At 43.1% G+C, this 25,853-nt stretch overlaps 1 protein-coding gene across 11 annotated transcripts in view; it reads right to left on the minus strand.

The window, feature by feature from the left end:
* Nucleotides 1–25,853, minus strand: part of CUNH2orf76 (chromosome unknown C2orf76 homolog) — a 100,207-nt gene that overhangs the window by 23,919 nt on the left and 50,435 nt on the right. For 2 of the 11 annotated variants that reach the window (XM_033231751.1, XM_033231749.1), the window contains one exon: nt 17,033–17,356. The exons of 6 other annotated variants lie outside the window; for them this stretch is intronic. In XM_033231751.1, coding sequence (XP_033087642.1) covers nt 17,280–17,356 — 77 coding nt within the window. In that variant the 3' untranslated portion in view covers nt 17,033–17,279. Of the gene's footprint in view, nt 1–17,021; nt 17,357–20,244; nt 20,433–21,384; nt 21,597–25,853 lie in introns of those variants that run through there. 3 more of the 11 variants (XM_033231752.1, XM_033231746.1, XM_033231750.1) reach the window with 3 other exon arrangements.

A 25,853-nucleotide genomic window follows, 5' to 3' on the forward strand; every position in this document is an offset into this window, starting at 1 on the left:
TCTGAGGAAGTGGCAGCATGGTGTGCCCAGAGAGAACAGGGCAAGGGGATAGGGGACAGCTGGGGGAGACAGGAGAGGGTGCCAAATTCCATAGCTGGAGGAGAAGCTGGAGATGTAGCCAGAGATCAAACCAAGGAAGCCCCAGTATGCCATGCCAGAGTGCGCACGTGATTCAGAAGGAAACAAGGACCCACCCGATGGTTCTGAACAGGGAGGGATACAGCAGTCAGACTTGCATTTTTAAAAGATCACTCTGGCAGCGGCATGAAGGATGGACTCAGTGGATGAGAGTCTACAGGAAAGGACACCAGACGGGAGAGTGTCTCTGCGGTCAGGATGAGAAATGATGAGGCCCAAAGCAGGGCAGTGGCGGTGGGAAGGGAAAGGGAGGCCATTCTCATGCGATGTTCATTCCGGCAATTCTGAGCTGACTCCTGTTGAGGAGGTATCAGCAAGTAGTGAAAGGCAAAGAAGGGTATCACTTGCTCCAGCTACAACTAGGAATTTCTTCCTAGTACCCCTAGTGAGCGTAAGAACCTTCCTTCACCTGTGAAGTCCCTCCTGATGGTTGGTTCTGGCAGGCTCCATCACTTAGGAGCCGGGAAACCTCAGGCAGGTCACTTTACCTCCAAGTGCCCCTTCCCCATCTGTAAGATGCAGATAACTAGTGCCTACCTCACAGGGGTCGCGAGCAATAGTGAGTAAATATCTGCAAAGTGCTTTAGTAAGGCCTGGCAGGGCAAGCACTTGATAAATGTTGGCTGTTTTATGCCTGGCTCAGTCTCGCTTCTGATGGCTTGTCCTGCAGAGCTTGCTGGACCTTGCTGGAAAAATACTTGAAATTCTGAAATATGGCTTTTGTCACATCTGCAACATCTACACAATCGAAGTGACCACCAGCCAGAAACCAAGCAACTATCACACCTCAGTCCCCACCAGCTCACCATCACCTGTTCCCATGTACACACATGCGCACCACCCAAGACGCTCTCCCGCAACCCCATCACAACGGCCTCTGCCCTCAAGTATACAACTTTGGAGGGTTATTTGAAAGGAGAGCAATTAACATGCTTTTTTAAATAAGACATCACATGTACATTTTTAAGATGGGAAGTCTCTGTTTTTGTTGAGAACAACAAAGGAGAATATGGCATGGAAGATCTGTGAAGGAGACGTGATGTTTATTCAAAGACATTGAGGCTCTTTCTTGATTTCTTGATTTTTTTTTCACGGAAGAAGTTTTTAACTGACATGAAGTTCTGGTTATGAAGGAAATTCCAGAAGACAACACACCTTCTCTCCTTACTCCTGAAGGAAGAGGTTAGATTTAGACACAACTGTGTGTGTTTTAAATAAAATGGCGTTGTTCTTACTTAAATTCCAATTTCTTCTAATATTAGAGTTGGTCTTCAGTTAGTTAGTTGTGTTGGGAGAATGATTTGGACCATATACATTACCCTCATATATTCAAAAACGAAGGCCCAAATTTACCTAAGGTGACAGAAATCACAGCGGTGGTGGGTGATGACAGAGGGGCAGAGAGGGAACTGTAATGGCAGAAAGGAGGTTTTGGGGGCAGTGGGCATGTTCTGTATCTTGACACAGATGTGGGTCGTACACTTGTCAAAACCCAAAGAACTACATGTCTAAGATCTTTGCATTTCACCATCTGTAAATTATCCTTCAATTTTAAAAAAGAAAGGGAGAGAGCAAGCAAGCATATTTCCAAAGTTAAACATGAGAGGCTGATCTATTCACTTACATCATCTCCTCTGAAAACCCCAATAAGATGGGAGTAGGGAGATAATACAAACATAAACCCATGAAGACAAACAGACCCAGAGAGTAGACATTGAGGACAAGAGAGTTGATCCAAGTTTTGAAGGTGAGAAGTGGATGGAGGGGTGGAACTGTCAGAGCAGAGAAAGCTCCAACCCCAACACTGGCAGAAAGCACCATCCACCAGAAGCTGGACGCTCACCCTCAGAACCTGGGAGCTGCAGGCCTTGCTCGGGCCAGAGACTGGAGAGGGGGCCCTCACCTACTTAGGGTCAGCTCTTCCCCTCTGAGGACAAGTCACCTCCCCAGAACCAGACACCTGGCAATGGTAAAACCCACAAGCTCCGTCCCCTCAGCCTTGGTGAGTCACTCCAACCCCCAGCCTCCTCTCCCTCCTTTATACCTCAAGCCTTCTAGCAAAATTTCCCTGACTCTCAAAGGCTTTCAGGGAAGACTGAAATAATCCATCTTCAAGCTGTTCTGCTTTCAAGTGTACAAGCAACCTTGGGCCAAGACACTGAAAAACCCAACACACTGGAAGGAGAGGAAGAGGGAATACAGAGAGAATTACTGGCTCTAGAAACTACTCTGTCCTTTTGACCTGGAGCCCAAGGAAGGCCAGTTACCAGGACCTTTGCAGGCAGGTCCCAACGCACTTCTAGCCAACACAGGGGCCTTGACGCTGCAGAATGTGCACTAGGTCAGGGGGTCTCACACAGTCAGGCGTGGACTGTACTCCGCCTCAAATCAGCCTTCTTAGAATTCTACTCTCCTGTGGTTTAGCTTCTGTGTTCCATCTTGCACTTAACCAAGTCTCCTTGACATCTTAGTCTGGAAGCGTCTACCAGCTGTGGTGTCTGCATTAAAGTGCAGGGCGGCCGGGTGCGGTGGCTCACGCCTGTAATCCCAGTACTTTGGGAGGCCAACACGGGCAGATCACGAGGTCAAGTGATGGAGACCATCCTGGCTAACATGGTGAAAACCCATCTCTACTAAAAATACAAAAACTATCCGGCATGGTGGCATGCGCCTATAGTCCCAGCTACTCAGGAGGCTGAGGCAGGAGAATCGCTTGAACCCAGGAGGCAGAGGTTGCAGTGAGCCGAGATCGTGCCACTGCACTCCAGCCTGGCAACAGAGTGAGACTCCATCTCAAAAAAAAAAAAAAAAAAAAAAAAAAAACGTGCAGGGTAGCTTTGACAGGACTGGGGACTGGAATCAGACACCAAGGGGGTTCACAGAGCTACAAGGAGACCCTGTCACTTCAGACCTTGTCTCAGGCCCCACTCACAGCCCCAACTCAGCCCTCTGCCGGTAATAGTTCTCTGCTGTCAGCCACACCCAGCTAAGCCACGAAGAGAGCCCACAGAGGCACAGTTCTGCACCAGGGCAGACTGGTTTTTATTCTGTCTGCTGCCTTAAAGTGAGATTTCTTATTTTTTCAAATAACCTAGAAACAAATGGAGGGTTTTGTACGCTACCCAAAGAGTTACTGGCATTTCCTAATCATGTGAGAGAACATTCAGTCTTCCGAAGGGAAGCGGGACATCCCCTCTGCAAATAATTCCTGTGTCCCTGCCCCTGCCTGGGAGTCACCCTTTGACCCCAACGCTCTAGGCACTGCTTCCAGGCTCACACATGCACAAGCTAAAGGACAGCTTCCAAGCCCCTCCACCAAGCAGAAGAGAGTCTCCCTGCAATTGGTTTGGGAAGGAATTTTTTAAGCACCTCACCTGGGCCAAACGGAGGCGGCTGCCTATCAATTGTTGTGGTAGGAAGCTTTTAACAAAGGAGCTATAGAAACCGGCTCAGCACCTTTCAACCCTCAGCTTTAAGGAATCCTCCACAAATAAACAGAGACATTTTCCAAAGCATTGACCCATTATTGGTCTTATTTTTAGAAATGGCCCATCATCAAATAGAGTGGTATAAAAGAAAAAGAAGGAAATAAGACTATAGAGGTAAAACTGATTAAAGTTAGGTATTGGCTTTGAAATAATTAAGTATTTACTTTTAAAATAAAATTTTAGGCTCGGAGCGGTGGCTCACGCCTGTAATCCCAGCTACTCGGGAGGCTGAGACAGGAGAATCGCTTGAATCTGGGAGGCGGAGGTTGCGGTGAGCCGAGATCGAGCCACTGCACTCCAGCCTGGGTGACACTCCGCCTCAAAAAAAAATAGGCCGGGCACGGTGGCTCAAGCCTGTAATCCCAGCACTTTGGGAGGCCGAGACGGGCGGATCACGAGGTCAAGAGATCGAGACCATCCTGGCTAACATGGTGAAACCCCGTCTCTACTAAAAAATACAAAAAAAAAAACTAGCCGGGCGAGGTGGTGGGCGCCTGTAGTCCCAGCTACTCTGGAGGCTGAGGCAGGAGAATGGTGTGAACCCGGGAGGCGGAGCTTGCAGTGAGCTGAGATCCGGCCACTGCACTCCAGCCCGGGCGACAGAGCGAGACTCCGCCTCAAAAAATAAATAAATAAATAAATAAATAATAATAATAATAAACAAAATTTTGGGCGGTAGCAATTGCATGATCGCTTTTGAGCACTAGCACAACATGCCACCCCATGTACAAGCTGATGGTTTTGACTTTCAGCTATCAGACGCCAAGGCTGACTTACAGGGGAACAAACCTACTGCACACAGTCCTTAATAAATGACTGACGTTGGCTGGGCTTCATCAGTTCTCAGGCCCAGACAGACTCTGCTGCCACCTGGTGGCTGAGGGTAGGCAAAGGCGGACAAGTGCAGAGCCACTCCACCTGACCTGCAGCCTGGACTTCTCTGGGTAATGAGGATGTGCTGAAATGGCGGGAAAGGTGAAATATCAGAGGAGGAGCTGCTAGGCAAGACGTAAAGATGAACGGCTGCGCATTAATCGGCTGGTGCCTGGCAGGTATCTAGAATATTCAAACTACAAAACCGGCCTTAGCAAGATTTTTCTTCCCAGAGATTATATTTCCTTGGACAACCTGTGTATCCATTCATTCTACCAACCCACTCCACCCCATCCCACTTGAAGCAAGTTACAGCCAGAGAATAGTGAAAGGGACAGCTTTATTCTTACAGAAAGGACATTTAAATTGCCAGCTGTTGTTAATGAGCCCGTTAGTCCTAATTGGGGAAAATTCCAACCAGAAGAAAGGGGACATGTCAAGGAAACATGTGACAGGTAATGTGCTCAGGGCTAGATGAATCCAAGGCCAAGACACCTCGGGAAATAAAATGGGAACATTTTCCATTTCTTGGAAAATGAAAAAGGGGTCCTTCTCTGGGTCCAAGAACACTGCTGGGCAGTGTGGCTGGAGCTGGCAGGTGGAGGGGGCGAACTGGCGGCAGCCAGACACCCCTGCCTTGTAAGAACAGGCCTGGCTCCACTGCGCAGTGCTCATAGGGGACAACCTCCTATTCAGTGTCTAAATGTTCTCCCTGCGCGATGGGATTAATCGTATTTCTTTGTAAAATAGCAGTGTAACAGAAATTATTCCCCAAAACAGAATACGTTTAGGCAGCACCAAGCTAGGTCACCTTAACAAAGCCACAGAGAAATTCTGGAAGGTCAGAGTTATCATCCCCACTTAAGAGAGTCAGAAACTGAGACCTGGAGAGGCCGAGCAGCTCACCCAAGGTCACACCTCCAAGCTAGCGACAATGCCTTTGTTCTTCCAACCCCGGGCTGCCTGTGTCAACCCTGAGCTCTCTCCTCCCACTCACACTTGCCTAAAGCACACAGAAAGACCAATAATTCCAATATATGCAAAAGTGCACCACTTGCCTTTTCCAATTTGTATAATTTTAAATGTCACCACAAGTTCACTTCTAGGTCACTTTTACAACAAGGAACTTTGCTTTAAGGCAAGTGGGGGAAAAAAATTCTGCCTTCATTTGTACCATTGTACAATCCATTGTTCAGTTTTCTACTCAGTTTTCCAGGGAACAGTTCAAACAGAAACAAATGACAATCTAGGATACTTATCTTGCCTATTGTGACTAACCACCACAGCATTTGAGGTTTTTTGTTTTTTTTTTCCAGCTGGTAAAAAAGCCCTCACAGGAGGCTCAGGACCGCCTCCGGGCATACGCGGAGCCACGCAGCAGAAAAGAACTGTCAGCTGCATGATAATGCCAGTGCAGCAGTGACCGGAGTCAGATCCACAAAAACAAACTAACTTTCTTTTTTTTTTTTTTTTTTTATTATACTTTAAGTTCTAGGGTACATGTGCATAACGTGCAGGTTTGTTACATATGTATACTTATGCCGTGTTGGTGTGCTGCACCCATCAACTCGTCAGCACCCATCAATTCATCATTTATATCATGTATAACTCCCCAACGCAATCCCTCCCTCCTCCCCCCTCCCCATGATAGGCCCCAGTGTGTGATGTTCCCCTTCCCGAGTCCAAGTGATCTCATTGTTCAGTTCCCACCTATGAGTGAGAACATGCGGTGTTTGGTTTTCTGTTCTTGTGATAGTTTGCTAAGAATGATGGTTTCCAGCTGCATCCATGTCCCTACAAAGGACGCAAACTCATCCTTTTTGATGGCTGCATAGTATTCCATGGTGTATATATGCCACATTTTCTTAATCCAGTCTGTCACAGATGGACATCTGGGTTGATTCCAAGTCTTTGCTATTGTGAATAGTGCCGCAATAAACATACGTGTGCATGTGTCTTTGTAGTAGAATAATTTATAATCCTTTGGGTATATACCCAGTAGTGGGATGGCTGGGTCATATGGTACATTTAGTTCTAGATCCTTGAGGAATTGCCATACTGTTTTCCATAATGGTTGAACTAGTTTACAATCCCACCATCAAAAAGTGGGGAAAGGATATGAACAGACATTTCTCAAAAGAAGACATTCATACAGCCAACAGACACATGAAAAAATGCTCATCATCACTCGCCATCAGAGAAATGCAAATCAAAACCACAATGAGATACCATCTCACACCAGTTAGAATGGCAATCATTAAGAAGTCAGGAAACAACAGGTGTTGGAGAGGATGTGGAGAAATAGGAACACTTTTACACAAACTAACTTTCAACACAGGTTTTCATCTCATTTCCTCAACTCCATTTGAAACACATATGCACTCAGGACTGCTGACCAGTTATTCCAGATCTCAGTCTACACCACTTTACACATCTAGATGACTCATTTTAACTAAAGAAACTCCTAGAGAGTGTATTCAATCTACACAGATCTATTAAAACATTGCTATGAGATGAGCTTCAACAATCTGTAAAGTTTTTCTTTAACATTCAAATACAATCTTAGGCCAGGCGCGGTGGCTCATGCCTGTAATCCCAGCACTTTGGGAGGTCAAGGCAGGCGGATCACCTGAAGTCAGGAGTTTGAGACCAGCCTGGCCAACACAGTGAAAGTCCGCCTCTACTAAAAATACAAAAATTAGCTGGTCATGGTTGCACGCGCCTGTAGTCCCAGCTACTCAGGAGGCTGAGGCAGAAGAATCGCTTGAACCTGGGAGGCGGAGGTTACAGTGAGCCAAGATTGTGCCACTGATCTCCAGCCTGGACAACATAGTGAGAATCTGTCTGAAAACAAAACAAACAAAAAACAAATACAATTTTAAAGTCTTTCACTCATCCCAGAAACATCCATGCTGGCCTATGAAGTGCCAGCCACTGTTCTATACATTGGAGACATTCTAATAGCAGAAGGCAGAAGAGAAAAGGATTTTTTTAAAAGTAAAACAGTTAGACAAAGGAGTTTTGCAAGGGCAAGCATTTGCTATTTTGTATAGGATAAGCAGAGAAGGCCTCTTTGATGGCATTTGAGTAGAGACATCTGACAGAAAGGGAGAAAACCATGCAAATAAATGTAGAAAAGTCATTGCAAGCAGCGGGAAGAGCAAGTGCAAAGGCCCTGGGGCATGTGTATGTTTACCAGCTGGCCCTGGGGCATGCATGTATTTGGGGTGCACTACGAAGAGGACCAAGGCCAGGGTTCTTTCTCTGAGTAAGGGTTTTGAGCTGAGGCATGACAGGATCTGACTCACCTTCTAGAAGAATCGCTGTGATGGCTGGGTACAGCATTGCAGTGAGGCAGAAATGAGAACAGGAAGAACTGTAGTGGGGTAGGAGTGACAGCAAGAAGCCCAGTTAGAAGGAAGGTGACTGCAATAGTCCAGGTCAGAATGGTGGTGCCTTGGATCCAGTGGTAGTAGTGAAAAAGGTGAGAGAAGCCTGGGCCCTGGATATACTCTGAACATGGAGCAGACAGAACTGGCTGATGGCCTGGTTGTGGGGTTAAAGAAAAAAGAGATATATCTCCAAGGTTTCTGACCTGAACAAATGGAGGACCAGAGGTCATGTCCTTCAGTGGAGAAGACTGAGCATGGTCCAGCCTCAGGGAGAAAGCACAGAGGCTCAGCTGGGGTGTGTTAGCATCTGAGGCATCTATCAGAGGACACCTATCAGCTACCTCACCAGGGATGGGGAGCACCCAGCGGGGACTCCAGCAGGGAGCTGCGCTGTGGACTGAGATCCAGAGTCTGCAACATTTAGTTGTGATTTAAAGCTGGGAGCACGCATGAGGTCATCTAGGGAGAAGATATAATTAGAGAAGGCAGAGGACTGAGCCTTGGGGCCTTCCACATTGCAAAGGTTAAGGGATGAGGAAGAACCAGCAAACGAGATAGGGAGGAGTGACCAGTGAAGCTAAGCAAAGCAAGTGTGGGCAAGAAGGGTGTCGGTTGATTCTGTGTGTCCAAAGATGCTGACAGGTGAAGCAATTCCAAGACAGAGAATCCTATTCCTGTAACAACAGGAAACTTTGGTGACCTTGCAAGAGCTGTCTCAGCAGACAGCTGGACGGAAGCCCTCATGGAGGAAAGAGGGTGTGGAGAACTTGGTTCAGGAATTCGGCTGTGAAGGGAAGATGCGGTGGCTCTTGTGGTAGGGTTCGATGGGAGAGCTGTCCCTATGCTGGTGGGGTGCAGAACTTGATGGTGTGGAAGAGGGAGGACAAGGCTGAAGTGTGCTCGTCGGTGTTCCAGAGGAGGGGGACCCGGGCACGAGGGAGGACAGACAGCACTACTCGCTCGCCTACCCACCCAGGAAGGCAGGTGGGGGACATGGCCGAGAGCAGGAGCATATTGTCTAGGATGGCCAGAAGTGAGGACAGCAGCTGGGAGTGAGAGGAGGGGTCTCAGGGTTGAGGGCCTAAAGGAACCTGGAGAGCAAGGGGAACTGCAGGGCAGCGTGAGGACCTGACTGTGGCTTAGCAGCCATGACCGAGAGTGTGGCCAGTCAGCACTCGCCCTCTACCCCACCACATGCAGTGCAGCGGTTCGGGTGTGGCTGGAGAAGGTGGAGCATGGCAGGGTTAGGCCTGGGGCCAGAGGGGTCAGGGCAGCAAGGGTCTAGGCAGACATTGATGAGAAGGTGCAGAGGATCTCAAGTCGGGGGTGGGACAGTGAGAAGACAGCAGGATCAATGAAGTGTACTTCAGGTGGGGGTTGAAGAGCCTTGGAGGGGGCACCAGATGCAAAGAAATGGAAAGACAGGAGAGAACGGTCAGAGAACGGGAGGTGGATATTGAGATGGCGTTGTGGACTAGGGTGCAGTTATTAATGACTACGGCAAAGGTGTGCCTCTAGGAGTAGGTGGCTGAGACAGAGGTGACAAGAAGGTTGCAGTGAGTTCTTCAATGACCTAAGAGGCCCTAGGGTACAGGAAGGCTAATCTACGTCTATCTGAGCCAGGAGCTATAATCATCAGGTAATAAGGGAGAGTGGCACAGGGCCTGCAGGCGTCTGCAACAAGGTTGGGGTATGGCGATAATGTGTAGTCCGATGGGATAAGGCTCAAGGTCACAGGACAGACGGAGGGGGAAGGGGCACTGATCAGGAAATTAAATGAGGTTGTTGTGCTTTGCTAAACAGAATTAACACTGAGTGGATTGAAGATGACAGCTCCCGATCTTACCGCTCTCATTCCCCACCAAGTCAGAGATGGAGGGGAAGAAGCCCTCGCCACCTTCCATCCTGGGGACTTGCCTTAGTCCTGTGAAAGAGTCACAGCCTTAAGAGTGCTCTGGTGGCTGCTTTGATTGACCAGATTCGATAGATCACAAGAATACCATTATGGACGACAGTTTTTTCCCTATGTATTGGATGTAATAGAAATGAAGTTAAAACCAAAAGCTTGAGTCTCTCAGGCAGCATCCCCAAAACAGTCTGCCCTTACTTATTTCGAAAGAGTCACATGACTTCATCTGGGACCTGAAATGGATTTTCTCCATCTTAAAATCTCGCGGCCTGCGAATGACACTATTTACTGAACACTAAGCCGAAGTGGCAGCAGCACGGAATGGAGGAGGGTCACTGCTCCCTAACAAAGCACATGGTCGAGCAGAACGACACACATCCTGCATGTTTAAGTCATGACAACTATATGACCCTCTCGCTGACTAATGATCAAAAAACGAGCCTCCAAAGGCCATTATCAACACTCTTAGGCTCATATTCTAGCCCAAAATGCACACTTGGGGACGGGGAAAGTGGTCTCAGGTCTGATTCTTTGAATAAATATGTCTCCTTTGATGGAAAGAAATGACGAATACCGTGCCTTCCTCTTCCACTCCTATAAATGCTAGAAGTGCAGAGTGAAAGGTACAGAGTGGCCATGAGATGCGCGCTGTGGCTCCACGTGAGAGATGGGTTCTCTCCAGGCCTGCAGACAGCAAGGCCCACTGTCTTGATGGTGCAGTTCAAAATATTAACCTCGGACCAATTAAGTCAATTTTCCACTTCAATTACCTTTGCTACTCTGAGCAACGATGAGAGTTTCTGAAAGTAAAATACGGTGAAACTGCCCAGAACCAATCATCAGAGCCCTTCTCCCAACACACATGCATGCATACATGTACACACGTGTACATGCACAGTGAGAAAAAGATGACAAGATTGCTGGACAACTTCTGTAGTGGGCAGAGGGGTCCAAGTACAGATCCTTGGACATTCAGGCCTTGGACACTTCAGACCTTGTCTCAGGCCCCACTCACAGCCCCAACTCAGCCCTCTGCCGGTAATAGTTCTCTGCTGTCAGCCACACCCAGCTAAGCCACGAAGAGAGCCCACAGAGGCACAGTTCTGCACCAGGGCAGACTGGTTTTTATTCTGTCTGCTGCCTTAAAGTGAGATTTCTTATTTTTTCAAATAACCTAGAAACAAATGGAGGGTTTTGTACGCTACCCAAAGAGTTACTGGCATTGCCTAATCATGTGCGAGAACATTCAGTCTTCGGAAGGGAAGCGGGACATCCCCTCTGCAAAGTAATTCCTGTGTCCCTGCCCCTGCCTGGGAGTCACCCTTTGACCCCAACGCTCTGGGCACTGCTTACAGGCTCACACATGCACAAGCTAAAGGACATGCATGCCCCAACATGCATTAGCAGAAATGGGGAAGCCCCCGCTCTTCACTCTTGTCCCCAGCAATCAGCAGCAGGTTTCCAAAGGGGCTCAGGCCAGGCCAGTTCTCTGGGTGTCCAAATAGGCAGGAACATCACCATCTCTCCTGCCTGTGTCTGGGGCAAGCAGAAAAAGGAGGAAAAGAAAACCCATTGGCTATGGCAAAGAAGTTCCTCAAAGTCACATGAAACCTGGCCCAACCTGTGGGACCAGGGCCCATGTGTTCCTTTGGCAAAGGCAAGTTCTCTTCACCTGAGAAACAGAAAAGTGCGTGTTAAGGGGCACCAACAACGCAGATGGGGAAGTGTCTCTTGGCCGTGGTTGACCACCTTTGTTCAAACCATCTAGCATGTTTCTCCCTTTGTTTTCAAAGAGTGGCAGAAAGTAGGATTTGAAGACAGAAGAGACCTGCTCTTTGACTTACCAGATTGTAGGCCTTGGGCAAGTGGCTTAATCTCTGAGGGTGAGAGTTCCTTGCTCTAAAATAAAGTTGTTGCTGCTGCACTCACTCTCACAATAAGCACCCAAAGACACGTAATGAGCACTCACTTCCTGCTAGGCTCTGTCCATAAGTGCCTTGTAGGCAATGTCCCACCTGATCACAAAACTCTACGAAGTGGCCCTTATTATCTCCTCCATCTCACAGATGGGGAAACCAGGACTCCTCGGAGCTCTATCACAGTCTACTGTGTGGATTAAATAAGATAATATAAAATACATACAGTGTCTGGCACATAGCGGTGATAAAAAAAAAAAGAGAGAGACTTCTCAACCATATTTAAGAGAGTGATCACGCTCTGAAATGCACAAAATGACAAAGCTTTAAAATGCATACCTATATGTTTAAATAACATATGTGCAAAAAGAAAAACATAAAGGTCTGAAGGTATGCTCACCAAGCTACGCAAAGAAGTGACTTTGCAAGAACAGGATTTTTACTTTAACCTTCAGAATTTTGTTGTTTGTTTTGAGACAAGGTCTGGCTCTATAGCCCAGGCTGGAGTGCAGTGGTGTGATCTCCGGTCACTGCCTCCTGGGTTAAAGTCACCCTCCCTCCTCAGCCTCCTAGGTAGCTAGGGCTACAGGCATGCACTACCATGCCTAGCTAATTTTTGTAGAGATGGGGTTCCACCATGTTGCCCAGGCTGGACTCCAACTCATGAGCTCAAGTGATCACTGACCTCAGCCTCCCAAAGTGCTGGGATTACAGGTGTAAGCCACCATGCCCAGACCAGAATTGGTTGTTTTAACAAGCAAATGTGACTTAAAACACATGAAAAGTATCAGAAACACTAAAAAAAAATACACAGGAAAAATAACCTAGATGGAAATATGTCAAAATGTTCATGGCAATTGCCTGATGAATTTTTTCGGCTTCTTTTGATTTCTATACAGATTTTGGTTTTGTTTTTACTAATTCTTTTTTTATGAGACAGGGTCTCACTATGTTGCCCAGGCTGGTGTCAAACTCCTAGGCTCAAGCAATCCCCTCACCTCAGCCTCCTGAGTAGCTGAGACTATAGGCAGACATCACCACACCTGGCTTGCTTAGTCATTCTTAACACAAACACACTCTCCTTATGAAATTGTGGCATACGCCTTTTGTGTTTTAAGAAGGCCTTCTCTACCCCAAGGTCACAAATATAATCCATTTTTCCTTCTAATAAACTCATCATCTTGTTTTTCGTGTTTGTTATTTAATCCATCTGAAATTCTTGTGAATGGTATGAAGTAGGGCCCTTAACTGTTTTTTTAAATACCTGACCATGTACTAAATAATCTTTCTTTTCCTCATAATTACAAATACTACCTTTATTAGCTATTGTTTCCATGTAAATTTTATGTTTCTATATTCTATTGCATTCATCATTTTATCTAGTTCTGTATCATTACCAACTTGTTTTGATCACTGAATGTATTTTGACATTTGGTAGGCAACCACCCATTCTTCTACCTTTTGTTTTTCCAAGTTGATCTTGGCTATTCTTGCATATTTTTCTTCCAAATGAATTTAAAACCAATTTGTCAAGTTCCATGATAAATCCTTTGGGATTTTGATTGAGATTGCATTTACTTATGGATTAGGTAGGTATCTTCCATCTATAAACATGTAATCTATCTCTATTTAGGTCTTTTATACTCATCTAATAACACCATTTTATAGCTTTCATGAACAATCCATTTTAGGTTCAGCACTGAAGTCTTAGTTCAAAAAACTTAATTCTCTTGCAATCATATTGTCTACAAATGAATGTTTTGCCTACTACTTTCCAATATCTGAGAATCATTACTTTTCCTACAGTACTGGCTACAGTAAGACTTGCAGAAATATACTGAATAGTACTGGCAACAGTGTTCATTCTTGTCTAATTCATATTTTTTGTGCTGGAGTGCAGTGGTGCAATCACAGCTCACTGTAGCCTTGACCTCCTGACCCAAGGGATCCTCCCACCTCCACCTCCCAAGTAACTGGAACTACAGGCGCAAGTTACCACACCGGCTAATTTTTCGTTTTTGTTTTTTTGTAGAGATGGGGTTTCATCCTCTTGCCCAGGCTGGTCTCGAACTTCTGAGCTCAAGCAATCTGCCCGCTTCAGCCTCCCAAAGTGCTGAGATTACAGGCCTGAGCCACCGCACCCAGCCGCAGCCTCTTATTCATATCTAACAGATTTGCTGAAACACTTCTCCATTAAGTAGGTTTCCTATGAGCAACCTTCATCAAGTTAAGGGTATTTCTTTCCCTTGCTAACTTTTATATATGCATGAGCAAGAATATCATCAAATGCCTTTTGGCACCTATTGAGATAAACATAATTTTTTTCTCCTTTATAGATTTTGAAAAGTATATATTGAATCAATCTTCCATTCCTGGTAAAAGTCCTTTTTAGTCACAATATATTTGTAGTTATTGTAAATACAACAGAAATGTCTTTTCTCACATAGTTCTGGAGGCTACAAGTCTGAAATCCAGATGTCAGCAGGGCCCTGCTCGCTCTGCAGGCTTTAGGAAACAATCCTTCTTTGCCTCTTTCTGGTGGTTGCTGTCTATAGGTTTATTTCTGATTTTTATTCCTTGTTTATAAGTGAAAACAGCCTATATGTACCTTTTATAAGAAAAACACACACCAAAAAAGGTACTATATATACATATTTTTACATTATCTACTTAAAAATGCACAGGTAAAGATAGGCTTAATTTTATATTTTAAAAAAGCCTGGTATGCAAATTGAATGTGTGCAAAGCGAACAAATGGAATATGTTTTAGCCTCTACTTATTGAATTCCCTATTTGGGTTACTGCTACCATCATTAATCCAGCCACTCAACTCCAGCAAGAATCACTGAAGCCTCCATTCCTCCCTCCCCACACTATCCCCGTCCAGGCAATCACCAGGTCCCAAACATTCTAAGGTCATTCTACCTCAGGTCTCCACTGGGAGGCTGCAGTATGGAATGGGGGAAGTCAGAATTTTAAGACAGACTTGGTTCCAATTCCATTGCACATTACTGCATTCTCTTGAGCACATAACTTTACCTCTCTGGGCCCCAGTGTCTTCATCTATAAATATACATGCTACCATTGAAGAACTGTGGTAAATGTCAAACGAGATAACATATGTAAATTAACTACCACGTCCTATTTGCCACGGAATGCATGATACATCATATTTGCCACATAATGCATGATCAAATGGTAACACCAAGAACCTCCCCACTCCTCCTCTTCCCCTCTGTCCCTGCCCTGAGCCAGGCCTTCCAAACGTCACCTGCTCAATGATGTCTTCGAGTCTTTCTGCCATCTGGACATTGCTGACAAAGCTCACTTGCTAAAATACAAATGGAATCAAATCCCTGTTTAAATCATGCTACTGGCTCCCATCTACCTACTAGACACAGTTCCAACTCCTTAGCATGACTTGTAAGGCCTACCTCAACCTACCTTTCTGGCTTTATCTTCCTCTACTCTGTTCCATGTACTTTGCCCTCCTGTACAGATGCTCCTCAACTTACAATGGGGTTAGTCCCAATAAACTCATCGTTGGTTGAAAGTATAAGTGAAAAATGTATTTAATACACCTAACCTACCAAACACGGCAGCTTAGTTTAATCTACCTTACATATGCTCAGAACATTTACATTAGACTACAGTTGGGCAAAATCATCTATCACAAAGCCTATTTTATTGTAAAGTATTAAATATTTCATGTAATTTATTGAATACTGCACTGAAAGTGGAAAACATAATGGCTGTATGGGTACTCAGTGTACAGTTTCTACTGAATGCCTATTGCTTTTGTACCACTGTTAGGTCTAAACATTATTAAGTTGCACCACCTATAAAAGTCAGGGACACTAAAATTTGTGCTTTCTCCTGAAACCTCAAGCTCTTTCACAGTGCTTTGCCTTTGTGTATGCTACTCCCTCTTCCAGTAAGCCCTTCCCTTCTTTTCTTCTAAGCAAAAATTCCTATTCAATCTTCTAAGACACAGCTCAACTGGTACTTCTAAAAACAAAGAAACAAACAAACAAAAAAAAACCCACAAAAACCACAGAACTAATTTCTGTCAACAAGGCTCTGATGGCAGCTTTTTCTGATATTCTTAAAATCGTTTGATTGTACTATGTCTTTCTCCATTTCCTGAGGCAAAAACTGGGTCTTATTTTCTTCTTTATTAACTCCCCCAAAAGCTATGTCATCTGTGTATTCAACACTTTGCTCCTGAATGAAATAATGAATAAAATAAATAGAATTTCTGTTTTAAAGAAGACCCTAAGCAAAGCATCTTCTAATCATGTTAATCAGACTTTCAAAGTTTATTTTTAAAAAATAATAGGTTTTCTTAAGTTAGACGTGGCCATAATGAAACCAATTTGCCCTCCTGGCAACTCTGAGGACTCAGGGAGCAATGGTAGAGCTGGCTAAGTTCTCTAGGACTCAGGGAGCAATGGTAGAGCTGGCTAAGTTCTCTAGGACTCAAGGAGCAATGGCAGAGCCAGCTAAGCTCTCCAGCACTCAGGGAGCAATGGCAGGGCCAGCTAAGCCCTCCAGCACCCAGGGAGCAATGGCAGAGCTAGCTAAGGCCTCCAGCACTCAGGGAGCAATGGCAGAGCCAGCTAAGCCCTCCAGCACTCAGGGAGCAATGGCAAGGCTGTCTAAGACCTCCAGGACTCAGGGAGCAATGGCAGAGCTAGCTAAGCTCTCCAGGAGTTCTGATTAAACGTAGGCTGACTGAAAGGTCTCTGAAATAATAACTCCTCACGTGCTGGTGGTCAGCCATGACCAGGAACCACAAGTATTATATTATTTAGAAGGAATGTATCTTCCAGGACACAGACTTGTTCTCAATGAACAATTTTCTTCCAGAAGTGCAAGCATCCTGCTACTTCCTCTCTCTAAATAAATGAGTTTGGTTCTATGACAGTTTGCTCCTGAAGATGGAAAATACAGCTTAAGAAAGAAAAGAAAAAAAAAATCAGCAACATTACTTGTATAGCTGCGATACTTTAAAAAAAAAAAAGTAACCTTCCTGCATCATAAAACCTCCTAAAATATACACAATTCAGTTGCACATGTGGTGGTATGTATCACACACCCTGAGCTAAAAGGTAGCCATGAGGGTCAAGAAATTCAGAATTTCTGGTAGCCACAGACAGTAACAGTTGCTCTAATTAGAAACTACAGAAAAAATATAAAATAAACAGTATGATCTTAGTCTTACAATCTTTTTAAGGAACTCAACATGCAAGTCACCCAAATAATTCCTAATTTCAGAAAATAAATTATGATTTAAGAATCAATATTCCACGATAATTTTAATAACAATTTATTTCCCTTCAAAAAAATCAAATATTTTTCTCATAATATATTATTTTACAACAACAAAGAAAAAGAAAGAGGGAAGGAAAGAAAGACCTGAAGAGAAAGAAATCACCAGATTTTAGCTCAAAGAGTAGAGCCTGGGATTAATTTTTTAAGATTTGTTTGTCAATTTCAAAAACTCAGCAGTGGAATAAAAAGCTTAATACAGGTATGCAAAAAGGAAGCCCTCAAGATGTTTTCACCAGGATGAAATGGGATTAGCTTTGTAGTTCTTATAATCTTCTTCACAGAAGAATGCAATTTCAGTTTCACTGGCTGAAAAAAAACAGAAAATAGAAAACAAGATTTCAATGTAAATCTAAATTTTAAACAAGTATGGAAATCCATATGACTTTGATTCGGTATTTTAGAATAGCTTCAGATGCCTAAAGTGAAAAAGATGAGTTATTTGTTGGGTTGCACAATGAATTTTACCAAATCAACAGGAAGTTTCAGGTGAAGTTTTAAGAATTGAAAACTCAAATGATTTAAAAGTAAAAAAAAAAAAAAAAAAAAAAACCCAAAAATTGAAATCAAGAGTTAATGCAAGAATCTGGTTTTCAGGAACTCATAAAATTGCTCATTTGTAGTACTCTTTACAGTGCTAGGAAATAAAAAACCTTGATTTTTTTCTCAAATATGCTACTCAGATACTGAAGGGAGGAGAGGGAAAACTCTTTTTCCCCTCTGAAATTAGCCTGTAGGTATAATAATTTAATACTTAGAGGATCAGTAGAATATTTTACAGATCACTTTACATTCTCCCTCATGACCCATCAAAATATGTGTCTGAAGAAGTTAATTTTTTGCCCTCCTTATGATTAATTCATGCGGCTTCAAAAATATGCAAAGTGAAAGACACAAATTGGCTGCTACCTCAATACCTTCAAATACCTCTAATTATTCACAGGGGAGATGGCACCGCTAAAGGACCCATGAAGGTTCAGAGCAGTCACAATTCTTTCAACCTAGCAGGTCAAGGACTGCGTCTTCTAAAACAGTAAGTCAGCAACATTATTAATTCAGGCTAGAGACAAATCTGATGGAAAGCCTTCCAATTATTAAACATGCAATTCTTTAAGGTGTTGTGCCAACAAGTTCCACATTCGTTTTTTAAATTAAACCAGAAATTAATACAGTCTGCTTGGCTTTTACAGAAAGGGCAAACGGGCCTTCAGAAATCTCCACAAGAAAACAGTCAAGATTATTCGTAATGAATACTGAGTACTCAATTAACATACTCTCTAAAAACAGACAAGTAAAACTCTCCAAGTCAAATAAATAGGATAATAGAAAAGGGTGCCAAGGATTACCACTGGTCTCTTAGTTTACAGCTCTCATCTCATCATTAGACTTTGTCAAAAAACAATGAAATTAATGAATTAGCATGCCATTTCATTAAAAATGTTTTTGCTGTTTTCAAGAATATCAGATTTAACATTTGTTCATCATAAGCTACCCATGCTCATTACAGAAAATAAACAAGTGTCAAAAGAAGAAAATAAAGCCAGCCATAGTCACAGATCCTCATTCCAGTCCTTACTGTATCTTCAAGATTAAATTTAATCTGAGGAGATGAAAATCAGATTGCAGCCTCGCATGACAAGCAGCCTGTGGGGGATACAGCAGAGAGAAACTGGAGATCAATAAGGAGGGGCTGTAAAAAGATGCACCCTGTGCAAACAGTAAGTTAAGGTACAGTTAAATTTTACAAGAAAGTGGCATCTAAAAGGATAGGTAAAAAGACTCCACACTTGGAATCAGTGGGAAAAAGAAAATCAAGAAAGGGAGCTTCAAAAACTTCAATATTCAAAGATATTTGGAAATCTATCCTTTATACAAAAAGCTCCTGGGGTTTCCTTTTTTGAAGGGAAGCATGCCCAGAGGTAGACTTATATAATTTGCAAGTGATTCTAATCAACCTTCTAATGGAAAATGAGCAAAAGACACCCTGTTCTTAATAATCACAGAGCAAGGTTTTATCTGTGATGTGCTATTTACATACAGAACTTTACACAGTGCTTTGCCCACACAGCACTTTGCTCAATCCACACTAACTGTAATTACAATTTTCACTTACTGCAGTTGACATTTATCTGAACCCCTTCTGAGAAACTAATATGTTGTGTGGCTCTTCAGCAATAGCAGGTTCAGAGAAGCTGATGGAAAGCAAGGACTAAGCAGTTCTGTTTTGACACATCGGTTCTCCTGGGTCCAGTTAACTTAAACATCAATGCATTATTTACATAGGGCATTTATGCTAGCTCTCACAATGTAGACTCCGAATGAGAATCTGCAGTGTAAAGATTTTATTTTCAGATGACTGTACTTTTTTTTTTCAGGAAATCTAGGTAAACAAATGGGTTAAACTATAATACTTCAGGTTGATATAAAAATTTTTTCACCCTTAACAAATTGGAAAACACACAAATTAAAATTTACTCTGAATATTCAAAAGTAAAACATTAAATGGGTTTTAAATTTTAGTAATGTGGTCCTTAAGCAGAAGTAGAATATAATGTTTTCTTACATCTGTAAAACTCTGTGGAAAATGTTTGAGAGAATGATTTCAGGGACTTATACTGCAAATTCATTTGCCAATTTACGTGAAAACCAATTATAAATGATTTTTAAGACCTCTACATAATTACTCTTTCCACCATTATCCCTTAAATTCCTGCTTCCCAAATACTATTTTAAATGGCTCCTTTAAAACTGGCTGGGGATGAACCCTCCGGAAGTCTACCTAGTGCCGGTCCCCCAGGGCACCTGATTTTAAATTAAATGTGCTGCAGGCGGCAGTGCAGTCAGGTGCAGAGTGCCTTGGCATGGGAATCTGAAATGAATGTGCAATCTAAAATCCAATAAATACACTGCCACTTCATCCCTTCGTCTTACTATCAAATGAAACAGAGAACCCTCCAAATACATTTGTAGGATCATTTTAATACTGATGTTCAAGTTCAATGAAACAAACACAAGCCAGGGCTTTCAAACTTTGGATATAAAATTAATAATTTTATAATGCTTCCAGACAGACACACACAACTTTAAAAGGAACATAATGATAATGACTTTAAATGAAAGAATATAAGATCAATTTTAAGTGTAACATCCCAAGAAAAATTAATTGCAATGTATTTCAACTCTTCAACTAATGTATCTCAATAAACTTATCATCAACAAGGATTTATCCATATGTTCTGAGTCCCTAGCCTTGTGCTAGTCAGCACTAACGTAATATGAGGCGCAGCCCCTGTTGTCTGGAAAAAGGAGCCTGAGACACGCACACTGACTTTGTGGTACAGAAAATCCACGATCAGGGAGGCTGCCTTGTGACAATAACCACAGACTGTCGACAAAAAAAATACATGAGGGGTGAGGCGTGGCTTCTGTGGCAATCTGAGACCCAAACGACGAAGTTTCACCCTCTCCCCCACTTTAGGAGTATAGCCTATCCTCCCAAATGTCACAAAATCCTACTCTACAAATCATTCAAAGCTGTGCTCACGACTGAGTTATATTTCTAAGTTTTCACCACCAACAGAGGTCCCAAGTGCTCTGCCTTTTATTTCGTGGCTTGCTTCAAATATTGTTTTGGATCTGCTGGCAGAGAAGATTTCAAACTACAGTTTGAAGAAAACAACTAGCCAAAAAAAAAAAAAAAAAACCTCAGTCTTTGCTAGACTGGGTACATGCCTGTAATTTCCACCATGGTATGGGGAGGTAAAAAGGAAAGCACTCCACAGAGGTTCACTCTAAGTCTTGCTTCTGGAATCCCCCAGTTTCCTGAATCCAACACCCACATTACCAAGTAACCAGACTATCACTGTTTCTATGTAAGAGTGAAAAACGGCCACCATAACATACTGTCGAAGGAAGAAAACACGCATGACCCAGAAAAAGAAAGGGAAGGGGACCCACACCTTAAGGATACACAAACATGATCCTGAAAGAACAGGGGGAGCCACAGAATCCCACAATATTAGCTGTACAGGCAAGATCACCCAAAGGGGCGAGGCGTGAACGACAGGGATCTGGTTGGGGGCAGATGACAGAAGTGACACGCAAAATGAAAACAAACCACCAGGGAGTTTTGGAATTATTACAGGACCTGGCTAGCCGAGAATGCTTCCCTCAGATAAACACTTACAGTTTGGCCACTGTATCTTGTTTTAAAATGTTTCCAATGAAACACAACTGTCACAATTTCTCTCTTAAACCAGACCAGATTCCAAAGACAACAGGAGTAGAATGTAGCAAAATGAAAGAGAGAAAATAACACTTCCAAAAAAAAAAAAGCTTACATGTAAATTTATTACTTAGGGGAATTAGTCCATAAAACGACAACTGCTGACAACAAGGTAAAAACAATCTTTAAATTATAAGTAACATTTCTAGGTAAAAGTCTCTTCTTGCTTCTACTGAGCAAATCTTTTTTAAGTACGTATTTTCCGTACTGAGTCCACAAGCAAAAACTTCCACTGACGTCAGGTGTAGAATGTTCCATCGGGATCTGCAGTGCAGAGAAAAAGCCAAAGGATGAACTAGAGAATTTCTCCGTGAGAAAAGAAATCTTCAAACATTTTTTTTCCCCTAATTTCCCCACCTGCAGCCTTTCTTTTCTTTTCATGACTACTGCAGAAAAGTCCTAATGATAAATTTGTTACCCTGGCATTATTCCATGGCAACGGGCTGTGGTAGCAGAGTGACAGCTCTACAGCAAGATCAGGTGGGCAGAGATGACTTCGAATTTTTCTCTTAAACCTATTAAAAATCTAATCAAACATGGCAATGAGAGAGGGAAAATTCCCTAGAAAAATCACATATTTCAGGCCAGGCGCAGTGACTCACGCCTGTAATCCCAGCACTTTGGGAGGCCGAGGCAGGCAGATCACTTGAGGTCAGGAGTTCAAGACCAGCCTGGCCAACATGGCAAAATCCCGTCTCCACTAAAAACGCAAAAATTAGACGGGCGTGGTGGTGCATGCCCATAATCCCAGCTACTCAAGAAGCTGAGGCAGGAGAATCACTTGAACCTGGGAGGCGGAGGTTGCAGTGAGCTGAGATTGCACCGGGCGACAGAGTGAGGTCTGTCTTAAAAAAAAAAAAAAAAAATCACACGTTTCAAGTATCATTTTCACAACTCAGTTCTCACTTAGAATTTTTTGTTGCTTTCCAGGTACCCTCATCTCCGTTCCCAGGTATAACTTCAGCTTGTCCCCAAGAGCACAGCAACACCACTCTAGATAACAAAGAGAAAATCGCTCCCTGCAGGGACCCAAATCACCCTGAGCCCAGGGTTGCTGGCTTGCTGGAGTTAGGAGGGCCGTTTGGAGTCCTCATACCACCCTGAAATGAGTGGAGAATCTGGGAAAAGAATCTGACTCTGATCCAGGACCAATAGCCTTAAAGTAAGAGGACAAAAAGAGGGATTTGCTTCTCACCTTTACAGATGGTTCATTACATAAGTCAGTTTGAAATTAGTCACAACAAGACCAACAACTCAATATTTTAGTAAAGTCAAAACATTTGCCAACTGCCTTCTCCAGGACAGTTTCCAGACAAAGCAGTTGTTCTTGAGGGCCTTTTACACACATCACTCCCGATGCCTTCAGTGTTTCACACAACCCTTATGACAACCTTCTAGAATAGGGTTCATTCTTCCTATTTTTACAGAAAACAAAATAAGAGTTTCAGAGAGGACAAGTGGCTTACAGAAGGCCAGAAAGCAAGCAAAACACACAGCCTTCATTCTAACTGACTTTCCCCAACTTCATGGGTTTATACTTAAAAAAAAAAAAAAAAAAAGGTCCTTTAATTACAAGGAATACATGTAAACTGTAGAAAATTTTTTAAATCACCATAAAAACAATTAGATAATACAGAAAAGAAAGGAGAATATCAATTACCGGCAATGCCACCACCTCAAGAAACCATTTCTATAATTTTGGCATATGATCTTTTCTCCATATACACATAAACAATAATCTTACATGTATATTTTAAACACTTTAAAACAATAATGGGGTCGGGCACAGTGGCTCACACCTGTAATCCCAGCACTTTGGGAGGCCGAGGCAAGTGGATCACCTGAGGTCAGGAGTTCGAGACCAGCCTGGCCAATATGGCGAAACCCCGTCTCTACTAAAAAATACAAAAATTAGCTGGGCGTGGTGGTACACACCTGTAATCCCAGCTACTCAGGAGGCTGAGGCAGGCGAATTGCTTGAATTTCTTGAACCCAGGAGGTGGAGGCTGCAGTGAGTCAAGATTGTGCCACTGCACTCCAGCCTGATCTCAAAACAAAAACAAAAACAAAAACCAACCATAATGGTATCACACAGCATGTTCTATTTCTATTCAATAAATCAAGCTCTACATCAGTGCTTCACATACAAGGGAAGGTCAGGGCTAACCCCACCACCCCCTTGAAGACCTATCACAATGTCATGGCTTGTCCCTGTTGGCCTAGAAACAAGTATCACTGAAATTCAAACTTGGGAAAGTCTTTTTTTTTTTTTTTTTTTTTTTTTTGAGACGGAGTCTCGCTCTGCCGCCCAGGCTGGAGCGCAGTGGCCGGATCTCAGCTCACTGCAAGCTCCGCCTCCTGGGTTTACGCCATTCTCCTGCCTCAGCCTCCCAAGCAGCTGGGACTACAGGCGCCCGCCACGTTGCCCGGCTAGTTTTTTGTATTTTTTAGTAGAGACGGGGTTTCACCATGTTAGCCAGGATGGTCTCGATCTCCTGACCTCGTGATCCGCCCGTCTCAGCCTCCCAAAGTGCTGGGATTACAGGCTTGAGCCACCGCGCCCGGCGTGAAAGTCTTATTGGTCAAAAATTTTCTGACCCACAGAAAATTCGAGGTCACATTCATTCCTGACAGTGGTATAAGACTATCCATTTTCCTACACCTTGAACTCCCTTGGACAATGCCACTTTTGTCACGTCTGCTAATCTTATAACAATTGCTGCTGTCCAAGGTCACCTAGACAGTAAAAGACAGAATCAGGATTTGGACCCAAGCACTCTGGCTCTAGACTCTAATTTTTATTTGTATAGACATGAAGTCTATGTTGTGTAGGCTAATCTAGAGCTCCTGGCCTCAACGATCCACTAGCCTGGCATCCCAAACTGCTAGGATTACAGGCATGAGCCATGGCACCCAGCCCCAGACTAGAGTCTTAACACTAGACTCTACTACATAAAACAGTATCTATGTACTCATTTCTAATAAGTCCTCATTCTCTCCTAATGAGGAGGAGCTATTTTTTATATGTGAGTTATTTCTTCTATCAGTAGAATTTCTCTTTTTCACAGTAATTACAAGGGTTCTTTATAAAGTCAGGCTAATAACTTCTTTCACTTTTTCTTTTTCTTTTTTTTTTTTTTTTTTTGAGACAGAGTCTCACTCTGTTGCCCAGGCTGGAGTGCTGTGCTGGAGTGCAGTGGTGTAATCTCAGCTCACTGCACCCTCTACCTTCCAGGTGCAAGCCATTCTCCCACCTCAGCCTCCCAAGTAGCTGTGATTACAGGCGTGTGCCACCATGCCTGACTAATTTTTGTATTTTTAGTGAAGATGGGGTTTCACCATGTGGGCCAAGCTGGTCTCGAATTCCTGACCTCAAGTGATCCTCCCGCATTAGCCTCCCAAAATGCTGGGATTACAGGCATGAGTCACCACGCCCGACCCCAGGCTAATAACCTTTTTATCTGTTGTATATGCTGCAAATATGTTTCAAAGTTTCTCCTTTAACTTTGTTTACAGTTTTTAGTTTTTTTGTAGTCAAATCTATCACTTATCCCCCTTTATGGCTTCTGTCTTTGAGCTCATGCTTGGAAAGCTCTTCTCCTTCCCAAGATTATGAAATTATTGAACTACACTTTCTTTTTTAAAAATTTTTTTACATTATAATATTTAACCCATCTAGAATTTATTTTGTAATAAAAACAGAGATGAGATAAGGGTTTGAATTTTATTTTCCTGAACGCTTTGGCAATGGGCTTGAGGATAATTTTCTGGCTAAATCATTATTTCCTCACTTCTTTGAAATGTCAACTTTATCATCCTGTGAAATATTACCTTTTTTTAGTTTTTGGATTCTCCAGTGTTTTCCATGGAGCTGTCTGTCAATACCCCCATCAATATCAGTCTGTAATATTCATTATGCTTTATGCTTTAACAACAAACAGGGCTACCTTCTAAGTGCTACATGCCCCAATCACAAAGGTGCCACCTGCTACAAAAATATAATAGCATTTAAAGAAACAAATGCCAAATTTAAAATCCTTCTTCAAAATAACAACCTTACATATTCATAACATGGAAAGACAAGAATATTCTAGCAAATATTATAGATGACAACACAGAAATGAAGCCTAAGATTTCACAACATGCTATTTAAGATCCTGTTTAACTCAGATCTATGTCAGGAATTCATGCTAGTCACGTGAATCAATCAGAAGTAAATTCCTAATACACGTGATTAAAGTAACTCAAAATAATACTCATAAAAAAAAAAAAAAATCCAGGCTCCCAATGTGCACCTTACTAACCGTGTTCCTTAACAAGTGCATATAAATAATTATGAACAGGCTGAGGCAGGCGGATCGCCTGAGGTTAGAAATTCGAGACCAGTCTGACCAATATAGTGAAACCGTGTCTCTACTAAAAAAACACAAAAATTAGCCAAGCGTGGTGGTGCGCACCTGTGTTCCCAGCTACTTAGGAAGCTGAGGCAGGAGAATCGCTTGAACCCAGGAAACAGAGGTT

This window comes from Trachypithecus francoisi, unplaced genomic scaffold (assembly GCF_009764315.1).
Source record: "Trachypithecus francoisi isolate TF-2019V2 unplaced genomic scaffold, Tfra_2.0 Lachesis_group13, whole genome shotgun sequence".
NCBI classification, from domain to species: domain Eukaryota; kingdom Metazoa; phylum Chordata; class Mammalia; order Primates; family Cercopithecidae; genus Trachypithecus; species Trachypithecus francoisi.